This window comes from Salvelinus alpinus, chromosome 5 (genome assembly GCF_045679555.1).
Source record: "Salvelinus alpinus chromosome 5, SLU_Salpinus.1, whole genome shotgun sequence".
NCBI classification, from domain to species: domain Eukaryota; kingdom Metazoa; phylum Chordata; class Actinopteri; order Salmoniformes; family Salmonidae; genus Salvelinus; species Salvelinus alpinus.
The window spans coordinates 60,709,765-60,736,772 of record NC_092090.1 but is presented as its reverse complement, the minus strand read 5'-3'; the positions used below and the strand labels follow the sequence as shown (position 1 = coordinate 60,736,772).

The following is a 27,008-nucleotide window of genomic DNA, read 5'->3' as shown; positions in this document are numbered from 1 at the left end:
TTACTTTGTATTGTGCACTTTTAAAATAAATCTGCTGTGTTGAAGGCATTTAATTCAAGAACGGGCATACAACCTAGTTTCCCCATTATGCACATAAAAAGCAAGACCTTATCCATGCATGAAAAAGTGAAAACAATAATTCCACAATGCAACTTCAGTCTTAAATACGTTAAATGTTTGGCTGGCAGTCTTTTATTTATTTATGGTATGGTAGACAGGGGAATAGAGATATTGGGGTTAATGTGTGTTGTTATTGCGTGTGTACCCGCTATTTAATACCTCCTCAGCGGGGTTTGGTAGGTCACTTGGGTAGGTTACTTTCTAAATGTAATCCATTACAGTTAATAGTTACCTGTCTAAAATTGTAATCAGTAACGTAACTTTTGGATTACCCAAACTCAGTAACATAATCTGATTACATTCAGTTACTTTTAGATTACATTCCCCTTAAGAGGCATTAGAAGAATACAAATATGTATGTTACCAATTGATTTATCCTGCAATAGATGTGGTTCAATGTTAACGTTTACATAGCTGGCCATATATGGATGTTAAATTTTACTTTATGGGTTGGTTATGTAGGCTTCTTCTACCCATCGCTTTCTACTACATATAATAATACGATTACATTATATCTTTACAAGTCCAAAAATGGATGTAGTAACTACAGATTGCCCCTTTAAATCTATCAAAAGTGTGCGAGTTTGAGCATGTGTCCATTAGGTCTATGGATGTATTTCTTTTATCAGCATGAATTAGATTGAGCAATTAAAAGCCCCACTTTTATTCCTAAAGCTGGGATACATACTATGCAGCTGTTACAAGAGCGCATTTTTCACTGGCTGTCGACTGGTTTCAAAAACAATGATTAATAGGCAGCTTAAACTATTTGAGTTCAACCATTATTGGGTTCAAATACACATTTAGATTTGTGAACAGCTATCCACAACAACCACAGTCCGTAAGGCGCAAATAGCAAAATGAGAGAGCAGCAGTGTGATTCACATCAATGTGCTATGTAGATATCAATAATAAGTGATATCCGTATCGCCGTAGACTACACCACTGGTCATCCTTACCTCCAAGCGTTTTTATTCAAGTTGAATAATTTTTTGATGCCGACAGCAGTCGCACCATTGGAAGACATAGCTTCGACTGTAGCCTACAAAAGCCTATTCCTGCTCTTTTCCCGCGATCCATCAAACACATTCGGTGTGTCATCATACTGATTTCTGACTTGTGGTCAGACTCGCTCAGGTGGAACCATCTTAAATTTGAGCCTTTTTTCAATGCAGATTTGAATGTCATTGAGAAAACAGAGAAGTGTCAAAGATTTTTTTTGCAAACATCCTTTCTGAATTTAAAGTAATCATCTACTTTTTCAAAAGTATCTGTAATCTGATTACATTTTTTTTTTTACTGGTAATGTAAAGGATTACAGTTACCGTTTTTTGTACATGTAATCCGTTACTCCCCAACCCTGCTCCTCAGATACCCACTGTATTTAATTGAGGTGAGACAGGATGGTGCTATGGTGATTCAGAGTTTGTTCCACTGGTGTAAAGTGAGCTGTGGTCTCCAACTCCACCCAGCCACCAGTAACATTCAGCATCACCAACTGCTAGCTATGCTGGACTTTCTGAAAATCACACATTGCAGTACTGTGTTCACAATGAGTAATGTTGGTGTTCACAGTTTGTTGAGTCTGTCTGCCCCTTACATTTTCTGGGATGTTTTACTCTTAATCCTGAAGGCTTTTATTGTCATACAGACATAAATATCTATGGGTATGACAAATACTGTATAATAAATTAGTTAATAATTGATATGTCTAAATGAAAGAGTAGGATCAAATCAAACTTTAAATGCACTTTAAATAAAGTTTGATTTGATTTAGTTATATTATTTAACTCTCACAATAGCACACTGGTAATAGTCAGTTACACATATCATAGCTAAGCAGGTCTTGGTTAAAATCCTAGATGGGAGACCAAAGTGTAGCTGTGGATAGACCAATTATGCTGCACAGCCTATTGTTTATTTCTGATAGTGGATATAACTTTGTATACAAGGTTTGTCTATGTTGAAATTTGGTTATCATGATGACATAATAATCCTGGTTGAAATGTAACTCTCAAAAAAATATATTTATGTTGACTTTTTTCAAATCCAATGTATTTTCCACGTAGATTCCGCATCACAATACATTGGCAAATTACGTTGAAACAACGTTGATTCAACCAGTTTTGGCCCAGTGGGTTGGCTCTTCTGTTTACCTTCTGAGACACAATAGTTGTGGTTGTCTGGCTCAGACAAACAGGAGGAGTTTAGTGTGTGTGTCCCAAATGGCACCCTATTCCCTATATAGTTAACAAATGTTGACCAGAGCCCTATTGGCCCTGGTCGAAGGTAGTGCACTATATAGGGAATAGGGCGACATTTGAGACACATACATTATCTACCATCCCAAAGCAGCTTGTTAGTTTGTTGATGCGGACTGACTCTTTCATGGGGCATTGGGGAAATTCTCCCTAGCTAATCCAGTTGGGTAATTGGATACAGAACTCATTCACTGATAGACAGACATGTCACCTCAATTATCAACCCACCCAACCCATATTCAAAACAACAACAGTGTTTGAATTAAGCAAATAGGCACATTTTTGTTCTTGATTTCTGAAATGTTAACCATGATTGAGTTGATTGATTGTTATATATTTGTGACATTGTCTGGTTTTGTCTTTCAATGGAGGTAATGCATGTTAAGATTAATTTAGAAAACAGAGAGCCATGCTATGCTACACCCTTTGAATAACTATTTTTGGTTCCATGTTGAAACATTTTTGTTCCAAGTAGAACCGTTTTTGGGTTCCATGTGGAACCCTTTTCACAGAAGGTTCTACCTGGAACCAAAAAGGTTTTACCTGGAACCAAAAAGGATTCTCCTATGGGGACAGCTGAAGAGCCCTTTTGGAAGAAAAAAAAAAAATAGTGTATCCTGACACAACAGCCAAATACTTCTCTCTCTGTCTGTGGCTTTTAGGATCCATGCTCTATGTAACAATAATTTTAAGTTGGGGAGGAAGGATATACAGAGCCTCAGAAAGTATTCACACCTGTTGACTTTTCCCACATTTTGTTGTGTTACAAATTGGGATTAAAATGGATTGAATTCTCTTTTTTTTCAACACAAAATACTCTATAATGTCAAAGTGGAAGAAAATTCCATATAAAAATAAAACGCTAATATATCTTGATTAGATAAGTATTCAACCCCCTGAGTCAATACATATTAGAATCACCTTTGGCAACGTTCACAGCTGTGAGTCTTTTTGGGTAAATCTCTAAGAGTTTTGCACACCTGGATTGTACAATATTTGCCCATTATTCTTTTTAAAACTCTTCAAGCTCTGTCAAGTTCGTTTTTGACCATTGCTAGACAGCCATTTTCAAGTCTTGCCATAGATTTTCAAGCAGATATAAGTCAAAACTAAAACAAGGCCACTCAGGAACATTCAATGTCGTCTTAGTAAGCAACTCCAGTGTATATTTGGCCTTGAGTTTAGATTATTGTCCTGCTGAAAGATGAATTTGTCTCCCAGTGTCTGTTGGAAAGCAGACTGAACAAGGTTTTTACTCTTGGATTTTGCCTGTGCTTAGCTCTATTCCATTTTATTTTTATCCTACCAAAAAAACTCCCATGTCCGTGCCGTTGATGAGCATACACATAACATGATGCAGCCACCACCATGCTTGAAAATATGAAGACTGGTACTCAGTGATGTGTTGTGTTAGATTTGCCCCAAACATAATGCTTTGTATTCAGGACAAGAAGTTAATTTCTTTGCCACATTCTTTGCAGAATTACTTTAGTGCCTTATTGCAAACAGGATGCATGATTTGAAATATTTTTATTCTGTACAGACTTCCTTCTTTTCACTCTGTCATTAAGGTAACTACAATGTTGTTGATCCATCCTTAGTTATCTCCTATCACAGCCATTAAACTCTGTAACTGTTTTAAAATCCCTGAGCGGTTTCCTTCCTCTCCGGCAACTAAGTTAGGAAGGACACCTGTATCTTTGTAGTGACTGGGTGTATTGATTCACCACCAAAAGTGTCATTAATAACTTCACCATGCTCAAAGGGATATTCAGTGTCTGCTTTTTTTATTTGTACCCATCTAAGAATAGTTACCCTTCTTTGCGAGGCATTGGAAAACCTGCCTGGTCTTTGTGGTTGAATCTGTGCTTGATACAGATAATTGTTTGTGTGGGGTACAGAGATGGAGTAATCATAAAAAATGTTAAACACTTATTATGCAACTTATTATGTTACTTTTTAAGCAGATTTTTACTCATGAAAGTATTTAGGCTTGCCATAACATCAGGTTTGAATACTTAACGCAAGACATTTCTAAAACCTAAATTCCACTTTGACATTGTGGGTTATTGTGTGTAGATCAGTCCCACAAAATCTAAATTTAATCCATTTGAAATTTAGGCTGTAACACAACAAAATGTGGAAAAAGTCAAGGGGTGTGAATACTTTTGAAGGCACTGTACTACTACTACTACTCATTTAATGCGTATACATATTTAAAATCAAATAACACTGATGAATGTATTTAATGGAGTTTTTTTTAGGATACTAGCCAAATCGAACATACATGTGTGTGTCAACAGGTTTCCCTGTGACGTCACATCCTGTGGCACAGAAAGAGCCCAGAAATAGCGATCCTGGCGGTTCTGTGGCGTAAGAGGATTGGAAGAGATTAGGCCTTGTGATTGCTGTGTGTCTCTCTCACTGACTCATTCCAGTAGATAGATGGGCCAGCTTTTAAACTATAGATTCAAAGCTGACCCTCCCCCCCCCCCCTCTCCATTACCACAGACTAGCATTTGGGATGCATGAACTGTCTCCCAGATGGTTCCAACGGCGCACCAGGTTCCCAGACTCCTCACAGATGTAATGAGTGTTACATTGGTATAACTGCTCACTTCAGACCCCTCACCGGAGCCCATTAAATTCCAACTGTGGCTGTGCCATCACATCTAACGCCGTCTGTCACCCCACTAAACTAACAATTCACTAGACCAAAATATCTAACATGCCCTTTTATACCTGAAGCATTATGCTTAGATACCCAGGCTTCGCTCAAGTTGTTCCATTAGTTTGAGTCAACGAGACGAGATTCGGAAGGATGACCTCGTGAGACTAAACTGTATACAAGGTGTCAAGGCTCAGGAAAAGACCCAGATGCAGACCGTTTTGAAGTAACAAAAGTTTATTACAAAAACAGGACGGCAGGCAAACGACAGGTTAAGGGCAGGCAGAGGTCAGTAGTCCAGAGCAGAGTCTGAAAGGTACAGAACGGCAGGCAGGCTCAGGATCAGGGCAGGCAGAATGGTCAAAAACCGGGAAAGCTAGAAAACAGGAACTAGAGACAGAAAGGAGCACGGGAAAAACCGCTGGTAGGCTTGACGAAACAAAACGAACTGGCAACAGAAAACAGGTATAAATACACTGGGGGTAATGAGGAAGATGGGCGACACCTGGAGGGGGGCAAATAGCACAAAGACAGGTGAAACGGATCAGGGTGTGACACAAGGGGCAAATAGCCTACAGTGCTTGTGCTTTTTAGCACAGAACAGTTTAATGTGTAAGTTGAAGTGTGTGCTAATCAATTATTCCTCCGTTTACAGAGATTATGAATGATGTCATCAAGAAGGTGCACAAGAAGGGCGAATGGAAGGTATGGGCAAATAAAATCAAACTTTGTCACATCCACTGAATACAACAGGTGTAGACCTTACTGTGAAATGCTTACTTACAAGCCCTTAATTAACTAACAATTCAGTTCAAGAAAGAGTTAAGAAAATATTTACCAAATAAAATAAAAAGTAACACAATAAAATAACAGTAACGGTATCCCCTGCTATATGCAGGGTGTACCGGTACCGAGTCAGTGTGCGGGGGTACAGGTTAGTCAAGGTAATTTGTACATGTATGTACGGTTAAAGTGACTATGCATAGATAATAAACAGCAAGTAGCAGCAGTGTAAAAACAAATTGGGGGGTTTGTGTCAATGTAAATAGTCCTCGTGGCCATTTGCTGAATTGTTCAGTAGTCTTATGGCTTAGGGGCAGAAGCTGTTTAGAAGCCTCTTGGACCTAGACTTGGAGCTCCGGTACCCCTTGCCGTGCGGGAGCATAGAGAACAGTCTATGACTTGGGTGACTGGAGTCTGACAATTTTTGGGGCTTTCCTCTCAAATCGCCTAGTATGTAGGTCCTGGATGGCAGGAAGCTTGGTCCCAATGATGTACTGGGCCGTACGCACTACCCTCTGTAGCGCCTTACGGTCAGATGCCGAGCAGTTGCCATACCAGGCGGTGATGCAACCGGTCAGGATGCTCTCGATGGTGCAGCTGTAGAACTTTTTGAGGATCTGGGTACCCATGCCAAATATTTTATATCAATGACATTCTTGGTTATGAATGACTGTGTATGTGATAGTACATGATAGTACTTGTCTATGCCCAAATGACACCTTATTACCTATATAGTGCACTACTTTGACCAGAGCACTATGAGCCCAAGTCAAAAGTCGCACACTATATAGGGAATAGGGTGCCATTTAGGATACACCCCTTGACCCCCTGTAAACCTCGTCCCTGTCCTCCCCCAGGTTCTGGTAGTAGACAAGCTGAGCATGAGGATGATGTCATCCTGCTGTAAGATGACAGATATCATGTCAGATGGCATCACCAGTGAGTACCACTCCGTCAACATCGCACACGCACATGCACGCTCAATGTTCAGCATCACTTCAAAGGCTAACTGAATGACTATGCTTTTCTCTCCTATCCTGTCCAGTTGTTGAAGACATTGGCAAGAAGCGAGAGCCTCTCCCCAGTATGGAGGCCATCTACTTAATAACTCCCAATGATGAGGTATTGGAACCATTTAGTTTTAGTAAATGCGTTTATCCAAAGTTCTTTTACTGTAGTGCATGCATACTTTTACATATGGGTGGTTCCAGTGTAATCAAACCCACAGCCCTGGCGTTGGAAGCGCCATGCTCTACCATCTGAGACACGCACTAGCAAAAAACTTTAGCTTTCTTTGGTAAGATATGTGATGTTCCTTCTCCTACCCAGACTGTGGAGGCACTCATAGATGACTTCAGAGACCCGCGGTCGCCCAGATACAGAGGAGCTCACGTCTTCTTCACTGACAGTGAGTAATATTGGAGAGACATGGGACGACTTTGTACCATCACGTATTGTATACAGTACATGAATTTGAGTTTGGAGCAGTCTGATGATGCCTTTATATCTGATTCTCCTCGGAGTACTGAGAACAGACTAGCAGACAACTCCTCTTGCCACAATACCAACACTCAATGTCAACCTTACACTCTCTCTTCCAAAAGGATTTTTCAGCTGTCCCCATAGGAGAACCCTTTTTGGTTCCAGGTAAAACCCCTTTTTGGTTCCAGGTAGAACCATTTGGAGTTTCATGTAGAACCCTCTGTGGAAAGGCTTCTACTTGGAACCAAAAATGATTCTACTTGGAACCAAAAGGGTTCTACCTGGAACCAACAAGGGTTCTTCAACGGGTTCTCCTATGGGGACAGCCGAAGACCCCGTTTAGGTTCTAGATAGCACCTTTTTTTGTAGGAGTATATAGATTTCTATTCTATTTCCCTATTATTTGCATCCTTTAATTTCATAAAATTTCAATGTTCAATAATTTCATGTTTTTTTTCACCCCCCCTAACTCCCAGCAATCCCAGATACATTGTTCAATCTGTTGACGAAATCCCGTGCGTCCAAAGCCATGAAGACCTTGACTGAGATCCACATCGCCTTTCTGCCCTATGAGTCACAGGTAAGAGCCTATCTGCCCCTCTGTCTCTGGAGAGATACATAGAGAGAGCGGAGGAGGAGGAAAGGGGAGGATTATGATTAGGGGGGGTGAACAGGAGGGGACACAGAGAAGGAAACACCAGTGGAGAGAGGGGGAGGAGTATAGGAAGAGTAGGGGAGGAGTGGGGGAGGGATTGCTGAATGAGCTGGGGTAGTCTCCTCTCCTCTTTCTCCTGATGGAATGTTCCAGAGCATAGTGGCTTTAGCCAGGCCATGGCTTTGCTGTGCCTCCAATCCTCTGCTGTTCTGTTGTCCTCTAGAATTAATCCTACAGGGGACGGTGTGGGGATGAGAAGGAGATGAGGGGTGTGTGGGGATGCCACGTCGCCCAGCCTCCCTCCCTCCCTCCCAGTCCGTCTCTAATCCCTCACCTCATTGGCGGATGCATCAAAATGCTGGCCGGGGAGCCAATGGGAGCCGGAGGAGGGTTGTGTGAAGTTGTTTGCACACGAGAGGGATTGTTGTCATGTGATGGTCCAACTGATGGGCTCGAGCGCTTGGAGGTGCTGGTTGCAGTGGTGCATGGGAAAGAGAGAGCCTGCCTGACTGACACACATTATGGGTTTAGTAGAGTGGATGAAGGGAGGCATGGCTGAGAAGAAATAGGACGTTTTAGTTTGGAAATAAACTGTCACTTATGTCATGGGGCATTTGGCAGTGTTATCAGAAAGCCCGGCATTGATTTTCACTGCTATGCAGACGATACGTAAGTCTACATTTCTGTGTCACCAGAGGATTTTAGTTCCACAGATAAATTATTACACTGTATTCGTGATTTAAATACTTGGATGGCTCACAACTTCTTCCGGCTAAATCAAGACAAGACCGAGGTACTTATTGTTGGAAGCAAAGCACAGAGAGAGAATCTGGCCTCACATTTTAAACAAAGATGAAACACCAGGTAAAAAAACCTAGGTGTTATTTTAGATTCTGAACTAAATTTCAAATCACACATCAGGATATGTGACCAAAATAGCTTTTTACCACCTGAGGAACATTGCCAAGGTGTGGCCGTTTCAAATCAAATCAAATCAATCTCAGGCTGATACAGAGAGACTCATCCATGCTTTTATTACAAGCAAGCTTGACTACTGTAATGCTCTCCTATCTGGTCTACCCAAGAAAGCCATTGGTCAACTGCAAAACATACAGAATGCTGCAGCACGGGTACTGACCAAGACCAGAGAGCACACATTACACCGGTTTTAAGGTCTCTGCACTGGCTGCCTGTGAGTTTTAGAATGATTTTTAAGATGTTTCTATTGGTTTTTAAATCAATCCACGATTGTGCACCCCAATACATGTCAGACATGCTTTTAAGTTATGTACCCAGTAGGTCCCTCAGGTCCTCTGGCGCTGGCATTTTAACTATCCGAAAGCCTAGGACCAAGAAGCATGGAGATGCAACCTTTAGTTATTATGCCCCCAGCCTCTGGAATAGCCTGCCAGAGAACCGAAACTGTGGACATATTTAAAATAGATTTTAACACACCTTTCTTTTTGCTCTGCTTGTCCATAGGGTGCTTTTTAGTTGTTCAGTTTGTGTTATTATTTCGTTTTTATCTTATGTTTGTTGTGTAGTAAATATTTCAGCTTTTACTTTTAAAATATTTGATTTGTTTGTTTTTCCCTGTAAAGCACATTGTGTTGCATTCCATGTCTGAAATGTGCTGTATAAATAAAGCTTGATTTGATTTCGGGAATCAGTCATAAGGGAAAGCAAGGGGAAGGGGAAAAGGGATTCATAGTCAGTTGCACAACTGAGTGGATTCAACTGAAATGTGTCGTCCGCATTTAACTCAACCTCTCTTCTCTGAATCAATGAGGTACGGGGGGCTGCCTTAATCGACGTCCACATCATCGGAGCCCAGGGAGCAGTTATTGTTGGGGGTTTAACTGCCTTTCTCAAGGCTGGAGGAATTAATGAAAGATGTCCCATCTGATCCTACAGCACCGTACTGTATTGTCAGTCATTTGGGCATCAATGCAGTCAAATAGGATTATAGTATCTCACCCACACAGTCTCACACACTGCTACAGTGCCACCTGCAGGTCTGGCACTGCATGCCCACTGGATAGAGTTACAAACTTTTGTTAATTTCCCCCAAATTCATAAATTCCTGGTTGGAGGATTCACAGATTGTTCTTGCTTATTCTATCCTGATTCTGGGAATATTCCAACCAGGATTTCTGGAAAACATAGGAATTTTGCGAAAGTGACCAACATTTTTGTGTATAGGACGGGTAACTGTAAAGCAAGTTGTTACTGCTGATGTAAAAACAGCCTAATAAAACACATGTCATTGATTTGATTATTTCTCTGTGTGTATCCAGGTGTTTTCCCTGGACAAGACAGATGCCTTCCAGGACTTCTACAGCCCCTACAAGGCTGACATCAAGCACAACATGTTGGAGCGCTGTGCCGAGCAGATCGCCACTCTCTGCAACACCCTGAAGGAATACCCTGGCATCAGATACAGAGGGTAAGAAGGAGAGAGAGAGCTACAGCAACATCAATTACTGCTGCTGTTTCATGCATACTGGCTTCTGTGGTGGTGTCTGGTGGTTTCGTTTGAGTCCCAGACAGACCAGTGTGCAATGTAATAGGCTATGTCTCAATCCAAAGGCAGCTACCTACCTCCAAACATAGCATCCGTGTGGATTGGGACGTAGCCTATTCATTCTCCTCTGATAGGATTCTTAGAAGGAGTCAGTCTTCTGTACGTCTGATGGAAAGCGAACAGCCTGTCTGTTGTCTACTCTGTTGTCTTGACTCAGGGAGTACAAAGACTGTGCCACTCTGGCTCAGCTCCTGCAGGAAAAGCTAGACGGCTACAAGGCAGACGACCCCACCATGGGAGAGGTGAGGCAGGAGAGCAGCCGACCAACAAGCCACACTGATTGAACTGATATAACACACACTGTAAAGGGATTACTGTGAATTTGACAGTATCTTACAGGCAGCTTGGTGACAAGTACAATTCTGTATTTCATATTACAGTACACCTACTGTAATATAAATACGGTATCAAACAAGTACGATAGGTCAGCCACCCGCTGCTTTTACCCTTTCGCCGGCATGGTGTGTTTTAGTTAGTTGAATCTATTGTAGATCGTTATGACGTTTTGGAGGTTATGAAACTGCAATAGTACAGTCAAATCATAATGTAAAATTCTTTGTCCAGCCTTTTGTCTCTCTGTCCCTGTCAGCTAATATGACCCCCTCTTTCTCTCCGCCCTGCCTAGGGTCCGGACAAATCTCGCTCCCAACTCCTGATTCTGGACCGAGGCTTTGACCCAGTCTCTCCCATCCTCCACGAACTCACCCTCCAAGCCATGGGCTATGACCTGCTGGGCATCGAGAACGACGTCTACAAGTAAACACTCACACGCTGGCACAGCCTGGCACAGCAATGGGTTCATCGCACACAACACACTGGGCCTCGTACCACAGAATTACAGAGAACATATAGGATCTTTATCCCTATGTGAATTATAGGGTCTATATCCCTATGTGAATTATAGGATCTCTATCCCTATGTGAATTATAAAATCTCTATCCCTATGTTATAGGATCTCTATCCCTGGCACAGCCTAGCAATAGGTCCATCTCTCGTTTTGTTTGGATAGGAATTGTCATCTTGTCCTGTAGTTTCCAATTTGGTTCTAAGTCAACATTTGAGCATATCAATCTTTGCTGTTATGAGCATTTATGTTGTACATCTCTCTGTGTTTGACTCTGTTCCCTGTTTCCCTCCTCTTTCTCTCACTTTCGTCTCTTGCTCTCTCGCTCTCCGTCGCTCTGTCTCTGTCTGTCAGGTATGACACCAGTGGGATGGGGGAGGTCAAGGAGAAGGCGGTGTTGCTGGATGAGGATGATGACCTGTGGATGAGTCTCAGACACAAGCACATTGCCGAAGTCACCACGTAAGTCTTTAAAAAATAGGATGCTCCCTTGGTTCTCACATACATGCACGGACACACAGACGCACGGATGCCCTGCTTTCCTGTATAGGTCTTTTATTTCTCTCTCTTTTTTTATCTATCCATCTCACACATTCAAACAGGGCTGTGACCCGCTCCCTCAAAGAATTCTCAGCCACCAAAAAGATGAACACAGGAGAGAAGGTACATGCAACTCCGTCTGTATTAGTCCTGCCTACCCACTGCATTATTGAACTGAGACGTGTCCTTCGTAACCCTCTGTACTGTATTGACTGCTGTATGTGTCTAACAGTGATGTGTTGTTCTGGGTTTGCTACAGACCACAATGAAAGACTTGTCTCAGATGCTGAAGAAGATGCCGCAGTATCAGAAAGAGCTAAGCAAGGTAAGCATGATGAGCCATATGATACTGTATGGGATGTCCCGGCACAGAAATAATACACCCAACATGCTCAGACAGACAACTGGTCCCCCAGGCAGCTATGAAATATAACACATAGAAGTCCTTCACTGTGGACTATTAAGACTACGACTGTGTGACACCAAATGGGAGACAATTGACTGAAACGCGGAGGGACTACCTTGACGTTGTCCAATAAGAAATGCGTGTTTTCTTTTTTCGTTGCAAAGTGATTTTGCTACTGTGTACACTAATGAATCGACCCCTCCCTGTGTTTCAGTACTCTACCCACCTCCACCTGGCTGAAGACTGTATGAACCGATATCAGGGCACGGTGGACAAGCTGTGTCGTGTTGAGCAGGTAACAGAATAACCAGGGAGCCCAGGGAATTGGAATACATTTAGGTGAAATGTTTGTGATCTGTTTGTACTCTTGCCAACTCCATTGCTGTTATTGTCAAGCTAAACAACCAGTGACAGGGAGTTGGCATCATAGCACAAATAGACTAGCACTCAGGCTATTAAAATGGGTACACTATACTAGATATACCCTGAGTGTACAAAACATTAATATTGAGTTGCACCCCCTTTTGCCCTCAGAAGAGCCTCAATCCGTTGGGGCATAGTCTCTACAAGGTGTCGAAAGCGTTCCACAGGGATGCTGGCCCATGTTGACTCCAATGCTTCCCACAGTTGTGTCAAGTTGGCTGGATGTCCTTTGGGTGATGGACCATTCTTAGATATATATTTTTTAACTATTATTATTATTATTATTATATAATTGTCCTTGTTTCAGGTCAACATCGTAAAGAGATTGTACATATATTTGAATTCCAGAATGAAACAAGGTAACATAAAACATAGCATAACCAATAAACACCAAAACATAGCAAAAACAATAAGACTTATACATTCCATTTCAGTTCTCTGCTCTTCATTTTTAATTACTTTAATCAAAAAATATAACATTATCATGATTCTTTTTTATGTTCCTTACATAGACTATCAAAATAAAGAAAGTCACACACTCCATATATTAACTCCCAGTAATTAAATGGGCATTTACCAACATTTCGGCAGCACTGTGCCTTCCTCAGGGTAATGTCATGAATACTTGAACCAGGTTATGTAGACAAACAGTGCAATTAGTGCAACCAATGACAATAGTGAGGGGTGTGTCATAATGATTAAGTTAATTAAAATGAATTAGTGAAACTGTTCAAAAAACTATAGTTTATGGCATATTAAATATATTACGCTATTGTTATCATATAGAAACATAACTGAAAAGTATACATCATATTAGCATCAAAATACATTATTGTTTAATTCAATTTCACATAATTGTTTCATATTTCATTTCATATTTGTTACATGTAATCTTTTGGTTCAACCTTAATGTATAATGAGCATCATCAACGGGGGAAAATAGTAGGTGTACGCTAGTAATCTGTCGAAATAATATATACGTTTATAAGACTTGTTCATAAAAGAAAGAATTGTTCATAAGAAGGGCCTGAGATCAAAGTCAACATTCAGACCAATCAGGGGTCAATGTTTTTAGATAGGATATCCAGTAAGCCTCCCTTTGTAGGTTTATAGTTTATTCGCCGTTAGTCAGCACCTCCACACAAACAAATGTTTCTGTGTGTGCGCCAGCTCATGTTTTTTTAATCTATGTTCCTTACATGCCTTCATTAATTTTACCGTCACAAAATGTGTGGCTGTAGTGTGTAAAATACCCTTAACAAAGTATTGAGGCCTACACGACAACATAATAATTTTATACAAGAAAGCGACAAGGGTCCAGTTGACCAACAGACTCATAAAATGTTTATATGGACACTTCTTAGGGTATCTGTAAGATTAGGGGGATAGACTTAAGAAAGAAGAAGGATTCGTTAATGACATCTGGCTTCTTAATCGAATACCAGGGCAAATCCCATTCTGCTTCATATTATAGACAGCAAAATCAAACAGAACCACCTCTCAATATTTGAATCCCAATCTGAGAGCCATCGGCGAGGCTATAGTGGCTCATTAATCTATCAATCTTGATTATTCGGGCCATATTATGATGGGCTTCTGTTTTCCCCAACTGAGCTCTCAGCGCCAACATAAAAAACATACGGTTAATAAATTGAATCATTCATGAGGAGGAAAAGAGAGGGGTCTTTGGAATCTTTATGCTGAAAGTGGACAGGCACCCAGTCACCACATCAATGTGAAAATCCGAACAGAATAGACTCATACAAACCGCTACAGGTAGGTGCTCTCGAGCCACCGGTCGGCGGAGGCCCCTGCCCTCGACCAAAGGGATTTTCCAAGGACGGGAGAGACCCAACCCGGACGGCCGCCCCGACGGGCATGGAGACGAGCGCACCTACAAACCCCATTCCAAAATAATAATTTTAAAAACAATTACAAATAAATCGGGTCTATGATTAGTCAGATAATATTTTCCTCAACACAAAGAATGTATATACAGTTAGCCTATATTGTCCCATTTGATTGACATGACGCATGTGACCAGTAATAGTCACCGTTAGGCTACCTCTGCCAATAATTCATATCCCGTTGAAGTACGTAGTCGTGCAGCATACTTAATAGGGACAAGAAGAGGGAACTCAACAAGAAACTAAATAATTCCATCACGACATATCATGAGTCATGACTTCCATTTCCTTTAGTCTTTAGTGAGTTCTTTATATCCATTTGACTGTAGTGTCAGCGTGCAGGTGGTGGGTGGATCATTCTTGATACACATGGGAAACTGTTGAGCGTGAAACCCAGCAGCGTTGCACTTCTTGACACACTCAAACCGGTGCGCCTGGCATCTACTAGCATACCACGTTCAAAGGCACTTAAATATTTTGTTTTCCCATTCACCCTCTGAATGGCATACATACACAATCCATTACTCAATTGTCTCAAGGCTTAAAAATCCTTCTTTAACCAGTCTCCTTCCCTTCATCTACACTCATTTGAAGTGGATTTAAAAAGTGACATTAATAAGGGATCATAGCTTTCACCTGGATTCACCTGGTCAGTTTATGTCATGGAAAGACCAGGTGTTCCTAATGTTTTGTATATCTGTTAGATCTCTCATCCTCTAATCCACCCCGTGCCCCGCCAACTGTCTTGCCCTACCCCAGGATCTAGCGATGGGTACAGATGCAGAGGGGGAGAAGATCAAGGACCCCATGAGGGCCATCGTACCCGTCCTGCTGGATAAAGATGTCACTGTCTTCGACAAGATCCGCATAATCCTGCTATACATCTTCATGAAGAACGGTGAGAGAGAAATCTATTTTCTGTGTGTCTGTATTTTACGATGTACATTACTCCACTTCTCTGTTACCATTACAATTCAGATTTTGTTGTGTGGGTGTGTGCATGTTTCTGCACGTCTGTGCATGTTTTCATGCGTGTGTGTGTTTTTCTGGGCATGTGCATGTGTCCATGTCTGTGTTTGTGCATGTGTGTGTGTCAGGTGTTTCGGAGGAGAACCTGTGTAAGCTCCTCCAGCATGCTAACATCCCTCCTGAGGACAGTGACATCATCGCCAACATGGCCCATCTGGGCATGCCCATCATCTTAGAGGTGAGATCCTATAGTACCATACTTTTGTAACACCAGGACATATATTCATTAGGCACTGAACAGAAGAAAATGGACTGAAACAGGGAGGAACTACTAGCTAACTTGTCCAACAAGCAACTCTTGTTTTCGTTTTCTGTTGTAAAATGTTTTGCTACGTTTTTCTACAGTGTGCCCTACTGAATATGACCCATGAACCATTGTGGAACTATCTCACAACTCTCTCACACACTAGTAGAAACATTTTAACATGTGGATTGGGGATCCATTTTTGGGATAGTGGCATAAATATGATATCTGCAGTGTTTATATGCTATATGGGTCCAACTGAAAAGTGTTTCAGTGCGTCAATCATCTACCGAACTTTCTAGGGGAACCCAACCCGCAAAGTGAAAAAGACTGACCGGAAGGAGCGAGTGAGTGAGCAGACCTACCAGCTCTCCCGATGGACCCCTCTCATCAAGGACATCATGGAGGCAAGTCCAGCCTGCTGTTGTAGACTGTTATATACATGATCAATTTGCTAGTAGGGTCTAACATACATTAATTTAGTGTGGGTTAAGACTGGCATGGAAGAAATGGTCTCTCGCTGGTAGGGTTGAGTCAGGGTATGGACATAAAGTTAGGGTTAGGGTTGAGCCGGGGTATGGTTAGTCCACTGACCCAAATATGTCTCTCTACAGGATGCCATTGAGGACAAACTGGATCCAAAGCAGTACCCCTACATCTCCCAACGCACTGCATCCACCCACAGCAGCGCTCCATCAAGGTATACAGATAAACCCTATTCATTTTACATCACCTCTGTGCTTTGTACCTTCTGAGATTCCAATTACTTAATGACATTTTTCATTTTAGGTCTTAGTGGAACAGCCTCAATATTTCCCAACACTTTGGTTTGATAGTTTGTATACTGAACCAAAATATAAACGCAACATGTCTAAAGTGTTGGTTTCATGAGCTGAAATAAAAGATCCCAGAAATGTTCCATACGCACAAAACGTAATATTAAACGTATTTCTCTCAAACTTTGTGCACAAATTTGTTTACATCCCTGCTAGTGAGCATTTCTCCTTTGCCAAGATAATCCATCCATCTGACAGGTCTGGCATATCAAGAAGCTGATTAAACAGCATGATGATTACACAGGTGCACCTTGTGCTGGGAACAATAAAAGATCACTCTAAATGTGCAGTTTTTTCACACAACACAAAGATGTCTGAAGTTTTGAGGGAGCACGCAATTGGCATGCTAACTACATGAATGTCCACCAGAGCTGTTGCCAGATCATTTAATGTTAATTACAACAACATTCCACAGGCCACAATCAACAGCCTGATGAACTCTATGCGAAGGAGATGTTGTGCTGCATGACGAAAATGTTAGTCACACCAGATACTGACTAGTTTTCTGATCCACGCCACTACTTCGGTATCTGTGATGCATATCTGTATTCCCAGTCATTTGAAATCCATAGATTTAATTTATTTCTATTGAGAGATTTTCTTATATGAACTGTAACTCAGGAAAATCTTTGAAATTGTTGCACGCTGCGCTTATATTTTTGTTGTAGTACATCTGTAGATGCTCTACAAACTATTGAAAGACTATCCTAGCCAGTTATAGTTGTAATGGCTTAGCAGAAAATAAGAAAAGACGATCAGTATTTACCTGGCTAAAAGAGAAGGAATATAATATCGATTGGTTGCAGGAAACTCGTTCAACAATTTTAGATGAAGTTGTGTGGAAAAAGTACTCCGGGGGGGGGGGTTAAATATATTTCTCCCATGGGCAAAGAAATTCAAAAGGGGTGATGATATGAATTATCAGTAATTTTGATCCGAATGTGCAAATTGTCTAAACAGATCCTCAAGGTAGATGGATGATTTTAAATATGTTATTGGACCATAAACAGATATGGCTCTTCAACCTACAGTGTCTTGGGAAAGTATTCAGACCCCTTGACATTTTCCACCTTTTATTAGGTTACAGCCTTATTCTAAAATTGATTAAAAACAAAGTTTCCTCGTCAATCTACACACAATACCCCATAATGACAAAACCAAAACAAGATTTTAGAATTTTTTGGGAAATTTATAAAAAATAAAAAACTGAAATATCACACCCTTTACTCAGTACTTTGTTGAAGCACCTTGGGCAGCAATTACAGCTTCGAGTCTTATTGGGTATGACGCTACAAGCTTGGAACACCTGTATTTGGGGAGTTTCTCCAATTCTTCTCTGCAGATCCTCTCAAGCTCTGTCAGGTTGGATTGGGAGCTTTGCTGCACAGCTATTTTCAGGTCTCTCCAGAGATGTTAGATCAGATTCAAGTCCAGGCTCTGGCTGGGCCACTCAAGGACATTCAGAGACTTGCCCCGAAGCCACTCCTGCATCGTCTTGGCTGTGCGCTTGGGGTCGCTGTCCTGTTGGAAGGTGAACCTTCGCCCCAGTCTGAGGTTCTGAGCGCTCTGGAGCAGGTTTTCATCAAGGATCTCTCTGTACTTTGCTCCGTTCATCTTTGCCTCAACCAGACCCTGCCGCTGAAATACATCACCACGGCATGATGCTGCCACCGTCATGCTCACTGTAGGGATGATGCCAGGTTTCCTCTGGAAGTGCTGCTTGGCATTGAGGCCAAAGAGTTCAATCTTGATTTCATCAGACCAGAGAATCTTGTTTCTCATGGTCTGAGAGTTTTTAGGTGCCTTTTGGCCAACTCCAAGCAGGCTGTCATATGCCTGTTACTGAGGAGTGGCTTCCGTCTGGCCATTCTACCATAAAGACTACCAAAAATAACTTCTGGACATCAGAACAGGGATTACTCACCTCGAACTTGAAGAAGCTTTTTCCTTTAACGAGTCCGGCTAGTACGACGTGAAGGATATATTGCTTTCCCGGGAACAAGCCCAAATCCCCGTCATTTGCGTGAAGAAAAGTCAGAGAAAAAGGGGGCGGAGGTCAGGCTGCCTTCTGAGAATTCGTAGACAAGCGAGTAAACTCCCACTGCCATCCATTCTATTGGCCGATGTGCAATCATTGGAAGATAAAATCGATGACCTAGATCAAGATAATCCTACCAACAGGACATTAAAAACTGTAATATCTTGTGTTTCATCGATTTGTGGCTGAACGACGACACGGATAATATAGAGCTGGCAGGATTTTCCATGCACCGGCAGGGGTGGAGGAGTGTGTCTATTTGTCAGTAACAGCTGGTGCTCGATGTCTAATATTAAAGAAGTCTCGAGGTATTGCTCGCCTGACGTACCTTACGATAAGCTGTAGACCACACTATCTACCAAGAGAGTTCTCATCTATATTATTCGTAGCCATCTATTTACCACCACATCCAGAAGCGGCGCTCCTAGTTGCTGGGGATTTTAATGCAGGCAAACTTAAATCCGTTTTACTTAATTTCTACCAGCATGTCACATGTGCAACCAGAGGAAACAAAACTCTAAACCACCTTTACTCCACACACAGAGATGCATACAAAGCTCTCCCCTGCCCTCCATTTGGCAAATCTGACCATAATTATTTTCTCATGATTCCTGCTTACAAGCAAAAACGAAAGCAGGAAGTACCAGTGACTCGCTCAACACGGAAGTGGTCAGATGACGCGGATGCTACGCTACGAGACTGTTTTGCTAGCACAGACTGGAATATGTTCCGGGATTCATCCAATGGCATTGAGGAGTATACCACCTCTGTCATCGGCTTCATCAATAAGTGCATCGAAGACGTCATCCCCTCAGTGACCATACATGTATATCCCAACCAGAAGCCATGGATTACAGGCAACATCCGCATCGAGCTAAAGGCTAGAGCTGCCGCTTTCAAGTAGCGGGACACTAATCCGTACGCTTATAAGAAATCCCGTTATGCCCTCAGACAAACCATCAAACAAGCAAAGCATCAATACAGGATTAAGATTGAATCCTACTACACCGGCTCTGCTCGTCAGATGTGGCAGGGTTTGAAAACAATTGCAGACTACAAAGGGGAACCCAGCCGCGAGCTGCCAAGTGACGCAAGCCTACCAGACGAGATAAATACCTTTTATGCACGCTTCGAGGCAAGCAACACTGAAGCATGCACGAGAGCACCAGCTGTTCTGGATGACTATTTGATAACGCTCTCGATAGCCGATGTGAGCAAGACCTTCAAACAGGTCAACATTCACAAAGCCGCGAGGCCAGACGGATTATCAGGATGTGTACTTAAAGCATGCGCGGACCAACTGGCAAGTGTCTTCACTGACATTTTCAACCTCTCCCTGTATGAGTCTGTAATACCAACATTTTTCAAGCATTTACATTACATTTACATTTAAGTCATTTAGCAGACGCTCTTATCCAGAGCGACTTACAAGTTGGAGACCACCATAGTCCCTGTGCCCAAGAACACCAAGGTAACCTGCCTAAATGACTACCGACTCGTAGCACTCACGTCTGTAGCCATGAAGTGCTTTGAAAGGCTGGTCATCAACACCATTATCCTAGAAACCCTAGACCCACTCCAATTTGCCTACCGCCCCAACAGATCCACAGATGATGCAATCTCTATTGCACTCCACACTGCCCTTTCACACCTGGACAAAAGGAACACCTATGTGAGAATGCTATTCATTGACTACAGCTCAGCGTTCAACACCATAGTGCCCTCAAAGCTCATCACTAAGCTAAGGACCCTGGGACTAAACACCTCCCTCTGCAACTGGATCTTGGACTTCCTGACGGGCCGCCCCCAGGTGGTAAGGGTAGGTAACAACACATCCGCCACGCTGATCCTCAACACGGGCCCCTCAGGGGTGCGTGCTCAGTCCCCTCCTGTAGACTCTGTTCACTCATGACTGCACGGCCAAGCACGACTTCAACACCATCATTAAGTTTGCCGATGACACAACAGTGGTTGGCCTGATCACCGACAACGATGAGACAGCCTATAGGGAAGAGGTCAGAGACCTGACCGTGTGGTGCAAGGACAACAACATCCCTCAACGTGATCAAGACAAAGGAGTTGATTGTGGACTACAGGAAAAGGAGGACCGAGCATGCCCCCATTCTCATCGACTGGGCTGTCATGGAGCAGGTTGAGAGCTTCAAGGTCCTTGGCATCCACATCACCAACAAATTAACATGGTCCAAGCACACCAAGACAGTCGTGAAGAGAGCGAGACAAAATCTATTACCCCTCAGGAGACTGAAAAGATTTGGCATGGGTCCTCAGATCCTCAAAAGGTTTTACACCACACCATCAAGAGCATCCTGACGGGTTGCATCATTGCCTGGTATGGCAACTGCTCAGCCTCTGACCGCAAGGCACTACAGAGTGTAGTGCGTACAGCCCAGTACATCACCGGGTCCAAGCTTACTGCCATCCAGGACCTCTATACCAGGCAGTGTCAGAGGAAGGCCCTAAAAATTGTCAAAAACTCCAGCCACCCTAATCATAGACTGTTTTCTCTGCTACCGCACGGCAAGCGGTACCGTCTAGAACCAAAAGGCTACTTAACAGCTTCTAACCCCAAGCCATAAGACTGCTGAACAATTAATCAAATGGCCACCGAACTATTTACATTAACCCCGCCATTTGTTTTGTACACTGCTGCTACTCGCTGTTTATTATCTATGCATAGTCACTTCACCCCTACCTACATGTACAAATGACCTCGACTGACCTGTACCCCCGCACATTGACTCGGTACCGGTACCCCCTGTATATAGCCTCGTTATTGTTATTTTATTGTGTTACTTTTTATTATTTTTTACTTTAGTTTATTTGGTAAGTATTTTCTTAACTCTTCTTGAACTGCACTGTTGGTTAAGGGCTTGTAAGTAAGCATTTCACGGTAAGATCTACACTTGTTGTATTCGGTGCATGTGACAAATAAAGTTTAATTTGATTCGATTTTTTGATTGGTGGAGTGCTGTAGAGATGGTTGTCCTTCTGGAAGGTTCTCCCATCTCCACAGAGGAACTCTGGAGCTCTGTCAGACTGACGATTTGGGTTCTTAGTCACCTCCCTGACCAAGGCCCTTCTCCCCCGATTGCTCAGTTTGGCTGGGCGGCCAGCTCTAGGAAGAATCTTGGTGGTTCCAAACTTCTTCCATTTAAGAATGATGGAGGGCAATGTGTTCTTGGGGACCTTCAATGCTGCAGATATTTTTTGGCACCCTTCCCCACATCTGTGCCTCGACACAATCCTGTCTCGGAGCTCTACAGACAATTCCTTCAACCTCATGGCTTGGTTTTTGCTCTGACATGCACTGTCAACTGTGGGACCTTATATAGACAGGTGTGTGCTTTTCCAAATGATGCCCAATCAATTGAATTTACCACAGGTGGATTCCAATCAAGTTGTAGAAACAGCTCAAGAATGATCAATGGAAACCGGATGGACCTGAGTTCAATTTCGAGTCTCATAGCAAAGGATCTGAATACTTATGTAAATAAGTTTTTTATTTTTATTTTTTATAAATTTGCCAAAATTTCTGAAAACCTGTTTTTGCTTTGTCATTATTGGGTATTGTGTGTAGATTGCTGAGTTTTTTTTATTGAATCTATTTTAGAATAAGGCTGTAATGTAACAAAATAAGGAAAAGTCAAGGGGTCTGAATACTTTCCAAAGGCACTGAATACCATCCAAATAATGATGATCCACGCTTCTTTGAAAATATATATATAATAAATGATTAACCCTACAAGCAATACAAGACTCTATTATTATGGGGGGAGATTATAATACGGTTTTAAATACCTCTATGGACCGTAAAGGAAATCACACAAAAAACTATCATCCTCATGCCCTTACGGTAATCATGACTGTCATGGATATATTGAAACTAGTGGATATATGGAAGATTAAATATCCTAGTGAGATATACATGGCTGAGGCTCAATCAAGCTAGTCGTCTTGATTACTTTCTTATGTCATTCTCTGTGGCACCAAAAGTTTAAAAAGTGTTTATAGGGGACAGAATGCGGTCGGACCATCACATTATTGCATAGAAGTCCCGAGGCTGTAATCGCCGCCAAAGTTAAAGGGTCTGAATATTTATGTAAATGTCATATTTAAGTTTTTTATTTTTAATACATTTGCAAACTTTCTAAAAACCAATTTTTGCTTTGTCATTATGTGGTATTATGTGTAGATTGATTAAGGGGAAAAAACATTTTAATACATTTTAGAATGTATTAATGTATTAACGTAACGTAACAAAATCTGGAGAAAGTCAAGGGGTCTGAATACTTTCCGATAGCACTATATATATAAATATACACTACCGTTCAAAGGTTTGGGGTCACTTAGAAATGTCCTTGTTTTTGAAAGAAAAGCATAATTTTTTCATTAAAATAACATCAAATTGATCAGAAATACAGTATAGACATTGTTAATGTTGTAAATGACTATTGTAGCTGGAAACGGCTGATGTTTTATAGAATATCTACATAGGCCCATTATCAACAACCATCACTCCTGTGTTCCAATGGCACGTTGTGTTAGCTAATCGAAGTTTATCATTTTAAAAGGCTAATTGATCATTATAAAAAATTATAAAATTATTGGGCACAGCTGAAAACTGTTGTTCTGATTAAAGAAGCAATAAAACTAGCCTTCTTTAGACTAGTTGAGTATCTGGAGCAGCAGCATTTGTGGGTTCGAGTACAGGCTCAAAATGGCCAGAAACAAATAACTTTCTTCTGAAACTCGTCAGTCTATTCTTGTTCTGAGAAATGAAGGCTATTCCATGCGAGAAATTGCCAAGAAACTGAAGATCTCGTACAACGCTGTGTACTACTCCCTTCACAGAACGGCGCAAACTGCCTCTAACCAGAATAGAAAGAGGAGTGGGAGGCCCCGGTGCACAACTGAGCAAGAGGAAATGTACATTAGAGTGTCTAGTTTGAGAAACAGACGCCTCACAAGTCCTCAACTGGCAGCTTCATTAAATAGTACCCGCAAAACACCAGTCTCAACGTCAACAGTGAAGAGGCAGCTCCAGGATGCTGGCCTTCTAGGCAGAGTTGCAAAGAAAAAGACATATCTCAGACTGGCCGATAAAAAGAAAAGATTAAGATGGGTAAAAGAACACAGACAATGGACAGAGGAACTTTGGTCCATCCACAGATGTTCAACAAACTGTCAGTAGACTATTATCAACATCTCATCAGCTTTTCTTTAGCCTTTCAGTAGCATCTCAAAAGTATGTCTCATCATAAATGGACTATCCAAATAAAGTTACTTGAATATCTTCCCCTCTCATTGCAGTGCCCGGTACGGTAACTGGCATAAGAACAAGGGTCCTACAGAGATGAAGACAGGTCCCCGAGTCATCATCTTCATCATCGGAGGCATGACCTTCAGCGAGATGCGCTGTGTCTACGAGGTCACACAAGCCAATGGAAAATGGGAAGCCATCATTGGTGAGTTGGCAGCATATGTAGGGTTACATGTTTTACTGTTTTGTGTTCTGTTTTTCTTAATCGAACATGGGAATATAAACTGTGAATAAATACATAGGCCTAGGCGATATCCATGGGCTGGTTGCACTAGTTGGATGTATTCCTGGTCATCAAATAAATAGACTAACAGTGAAATGCTTACTTACGGGTCTTTTTCCAACAAAGCAGAGTTAAAGATAAATGTATATATTTGTAATATACAGTAAATAACGATAACGAGTAAAACTAACATGGCTATACACAGGGAGTACAGTACCAAGTCAATGTGCAGAGGTACGAGGCAATTGAGGTAGCTATGTACATTTGAAGTCGGAAGTTTACATACACCTTAGCCAAATACATTTAAACTCAGTTTTTCACAATTCCTGACATTTAATCATAGTAAAAAATTCCCTGTCTTAGGTAGTTAGGATCACCACTTTATTTGAGGAATTTGAAATGTCAGAATAATAGTAGAGTGATTTTATTCCAGCTTTTTTTTCTTTCATCACATTCCCAGTGGGTCAGAAGTTTACATTCACTCAATTAGTATTTGGTAGCATTGCCTTTGAATTGTTTCACTTGGGTCAAATGTTTCGAGTAGCCTTCCACAAGCTTCCCACAATAAGTTGGGTGAATTTTGGCCCATTCCTCCTGATAGAGCTGGTGTACCTGAGTCAGGTTTGTAGACCTCCTTGCTCGCACACACTTTTTCAGTTCTGCCCACAAATGTTCTATGGGATCGAGGTCAGGGCTTTGTGATGGCCACTCCAATACCATGACTTTGTTGTCCGTAAGCCATTTTGCCACAACTTTGGAAGTATACATTGTCCATTTGCAAGACCCATTTGAGACCAAGTTTTAACTTCCTGACTGATGTCTTGAGATGTTGCTTCAATATATCCACATAATTTTCCTCCCTCATGATGCCATCTATTTTGTGAAGTGTACCAGTCCCTCCTGCAGCAAAGCACCCCCACAACATGATGCTGCCACCGGCGTGCTTCACAGTTGGGATGGTGTTCTTATGCTTGCAAGCCTCCCATTTTCCTCCAAACATAACTATGGTCATTATGGCCATAAAGTTCTATTTTTGTTTCATCAGACCAGAGGACATTTCTCCAGAAAGTAAGATCTTTGTCCCCATGTGCAGTTGCAAACCGTAGTCTTTTTATGGCGGTTTTGGAGCAGTGGCTTCTTCCTTGCGGAGCAGCCTTTCAGGTTATGTCGATATAAGACTCGTTTTACTGTGGATATAGATACTTGTGTACCTGTTTCCTCCAGCATCTTCACAAGGTCCTTTGGTGTTGTTCTGCGATTGATTTGCACTTTTCGCACCAAAGTACGTTCATCTCTAGGAGACAGAACGCGTCTCCTTCCTGAGCGGTATGACGGCTGCGTGGTCCCATGGTGTTTATACTTGCGTACTATTGTTTGTACAGATGAACGTGGTACGTTCAGGCGTTTGGAAATTGCTCCCAAGGATGAACCAGACTTGTGGAGGTCTACAATTTTTTTTCTGAGGTCTTGGCTGATTTCTTTTGATTTTCCCATGATGTCAAGCAAAGAGGCACTGAGTTTGAAGGTAGGCCTTGAAATAGATCCACAGGTACACCTCCAATTGATTCAAATTATGTCAATTAGCCTTTTAGAAGCTTCTAAAGCCATGACATAATTTTCTGGAATTTTCCAAGCTGTTAAAGTTACAGTCAACTTATTGTTTGTAAACTTCTGACCCACTGGAATTGTGATACAGTGAAATAATCTGTCTGTAAACAATTGATGGAAAAATTACTTGTGTCATGCACAAAGTAGATGTCCTAACCGACTATAGTTTGTTAACAAGACATTTGTGGAGTGGTTCAACAACAAGTTTTCATGACTCCAACCTAAGTGTATGTAAACTTCCAACTTCAACTGTGTGTCTGTGTATATAATATTATATATATAATATATATATATTATATATATATATAATATTATATACAATATTATATATATAGATGTCCAGTCCCAGTGTCCTGAGCTTGGTGATGAGCTTGGAGCTTGATGTTGAATGCTGAGCTGTATATATATATATATATATATATATATATATATATATATATATATATATATATATATATATATATATACACTGCTCAAAAAAATAAAGGGAACACTTAAACAACACAATGTAACTCCAAGTCAATCACACTTCTGTGAAATCAAACTGTCCACTTAGGAAGCAACACTGATTGACAATAAATTTCACATGCTGTTGTGCAAATGGAATAGACAAAAGGTGGAAATTATAGGCAATTAGCAAGACACCCCCAATAAAGGAGTGATTCTGCAGGTGGTGACCACAGACCACTTCTCAGTTCCTATGCTTCCTGGCTGATGTTTTAGTCACTTTTGAATGCTGGCGGTGCTCTCACTCTAGTGGTAGCATGAGACGGAGTCTACAACCCACACAAGTGGCTCAGGTAGTGCAGCTCATCCAGGATGGCACATCAATGCGAGCTGTGGCAAGAAGGTTTGCTGTGTCTGTCAGCATAGTGTCCAGAGCATGGAGGCGCTACCAGGAGACAGGCCAGTACATCAGGAGACGTGGAGGAGGCCGTAGGAGGGCAACAACCCAGCAGCAGGACCGCTACCTCCGCCTTTGTGCAAGGAGGAGCAGGAGGAGCACTGCCAGAGCC

At 41.7% G+C, this 27,008-nt stretch overlaps 1 protein-coding gene across 2 annotated transcripts in view; it reads left to right on the top strand.

Annotated features, from left to right (window-relative positions):
- LOC139576417 (syntaxin-binding protein 1-like) overlaps positions 1 to 27,008 on the top strand; it is a 32,168-nt gene that overhangs the window by 938 nt on the left and 4,222 nt on the right. For both annotated transcript variants that reach the window (XM_071402532.1, XM_071402531.1), the window contains exons 2-18: positions 5,705 to 5,754; positions 6,690 to 6,771; positions 6,878 to 6,954; positions 7,162 to 7,240; positions 7,791 to 7,894; positions 10,267 to 10,415; positions 10,711 to 10,795; positions 11,179 to 11,309; positions 11,752 to 11,859; positions 12,000 to 12,060; positions 12,197 to 12,262; positions 12,558 to 12,638; positions 15,433 to 15,571; positions 15,771 to 15,880; positions 16,249 to 16,353; positions 16,561 to 16,646; positions 24,152 to 24,306. In XM_071402532.1, coding sequence (XP_071258633.1) covers positions 5,705 to 5,754; positions 6,690 to 6,771; positions 6,878 to 6,954; positions 7,162 to 7,240; positions 7,791 to 7,894; positions 10,267 to 10,415; positions 10,711 to 10,795; positions 11,179 to 11,309; positions 11,752 to 11,859; positions 12,000 to 12,060; positions 12,197 to 12,262; positions 12,558 to 12,638; positions 15,433 to 15,571; positions 15,771 to 15,880; positions 16,249 to 16,353; positions 16,561 to 16,646; positions 24,152 to 24,306 — 1,668 coding nt within the window. The remainder of the gene's footprint in view (positions 1 to 5,704; positions 5,755 to 6,689; positions 6,772 to 6,877; positions 6,955 to 7,161; positions 7,241 to 7,790; positions 7,895 to 10,266; positions 10,416 to 10,710; positions 10,796 to 11,178; positions 11,310 to 11,751; positions 11,860 to 11,999; positions 12,061 to 12,196; positions 12,263 to 12,557; positions 12,639 to 15,432; positions 15,572 to 15,770; positions 15,881 to 16,248; positions 16,354 to 16,560; positions 16,647 to 24,151; positions 24,307 to 27,008) is intronic.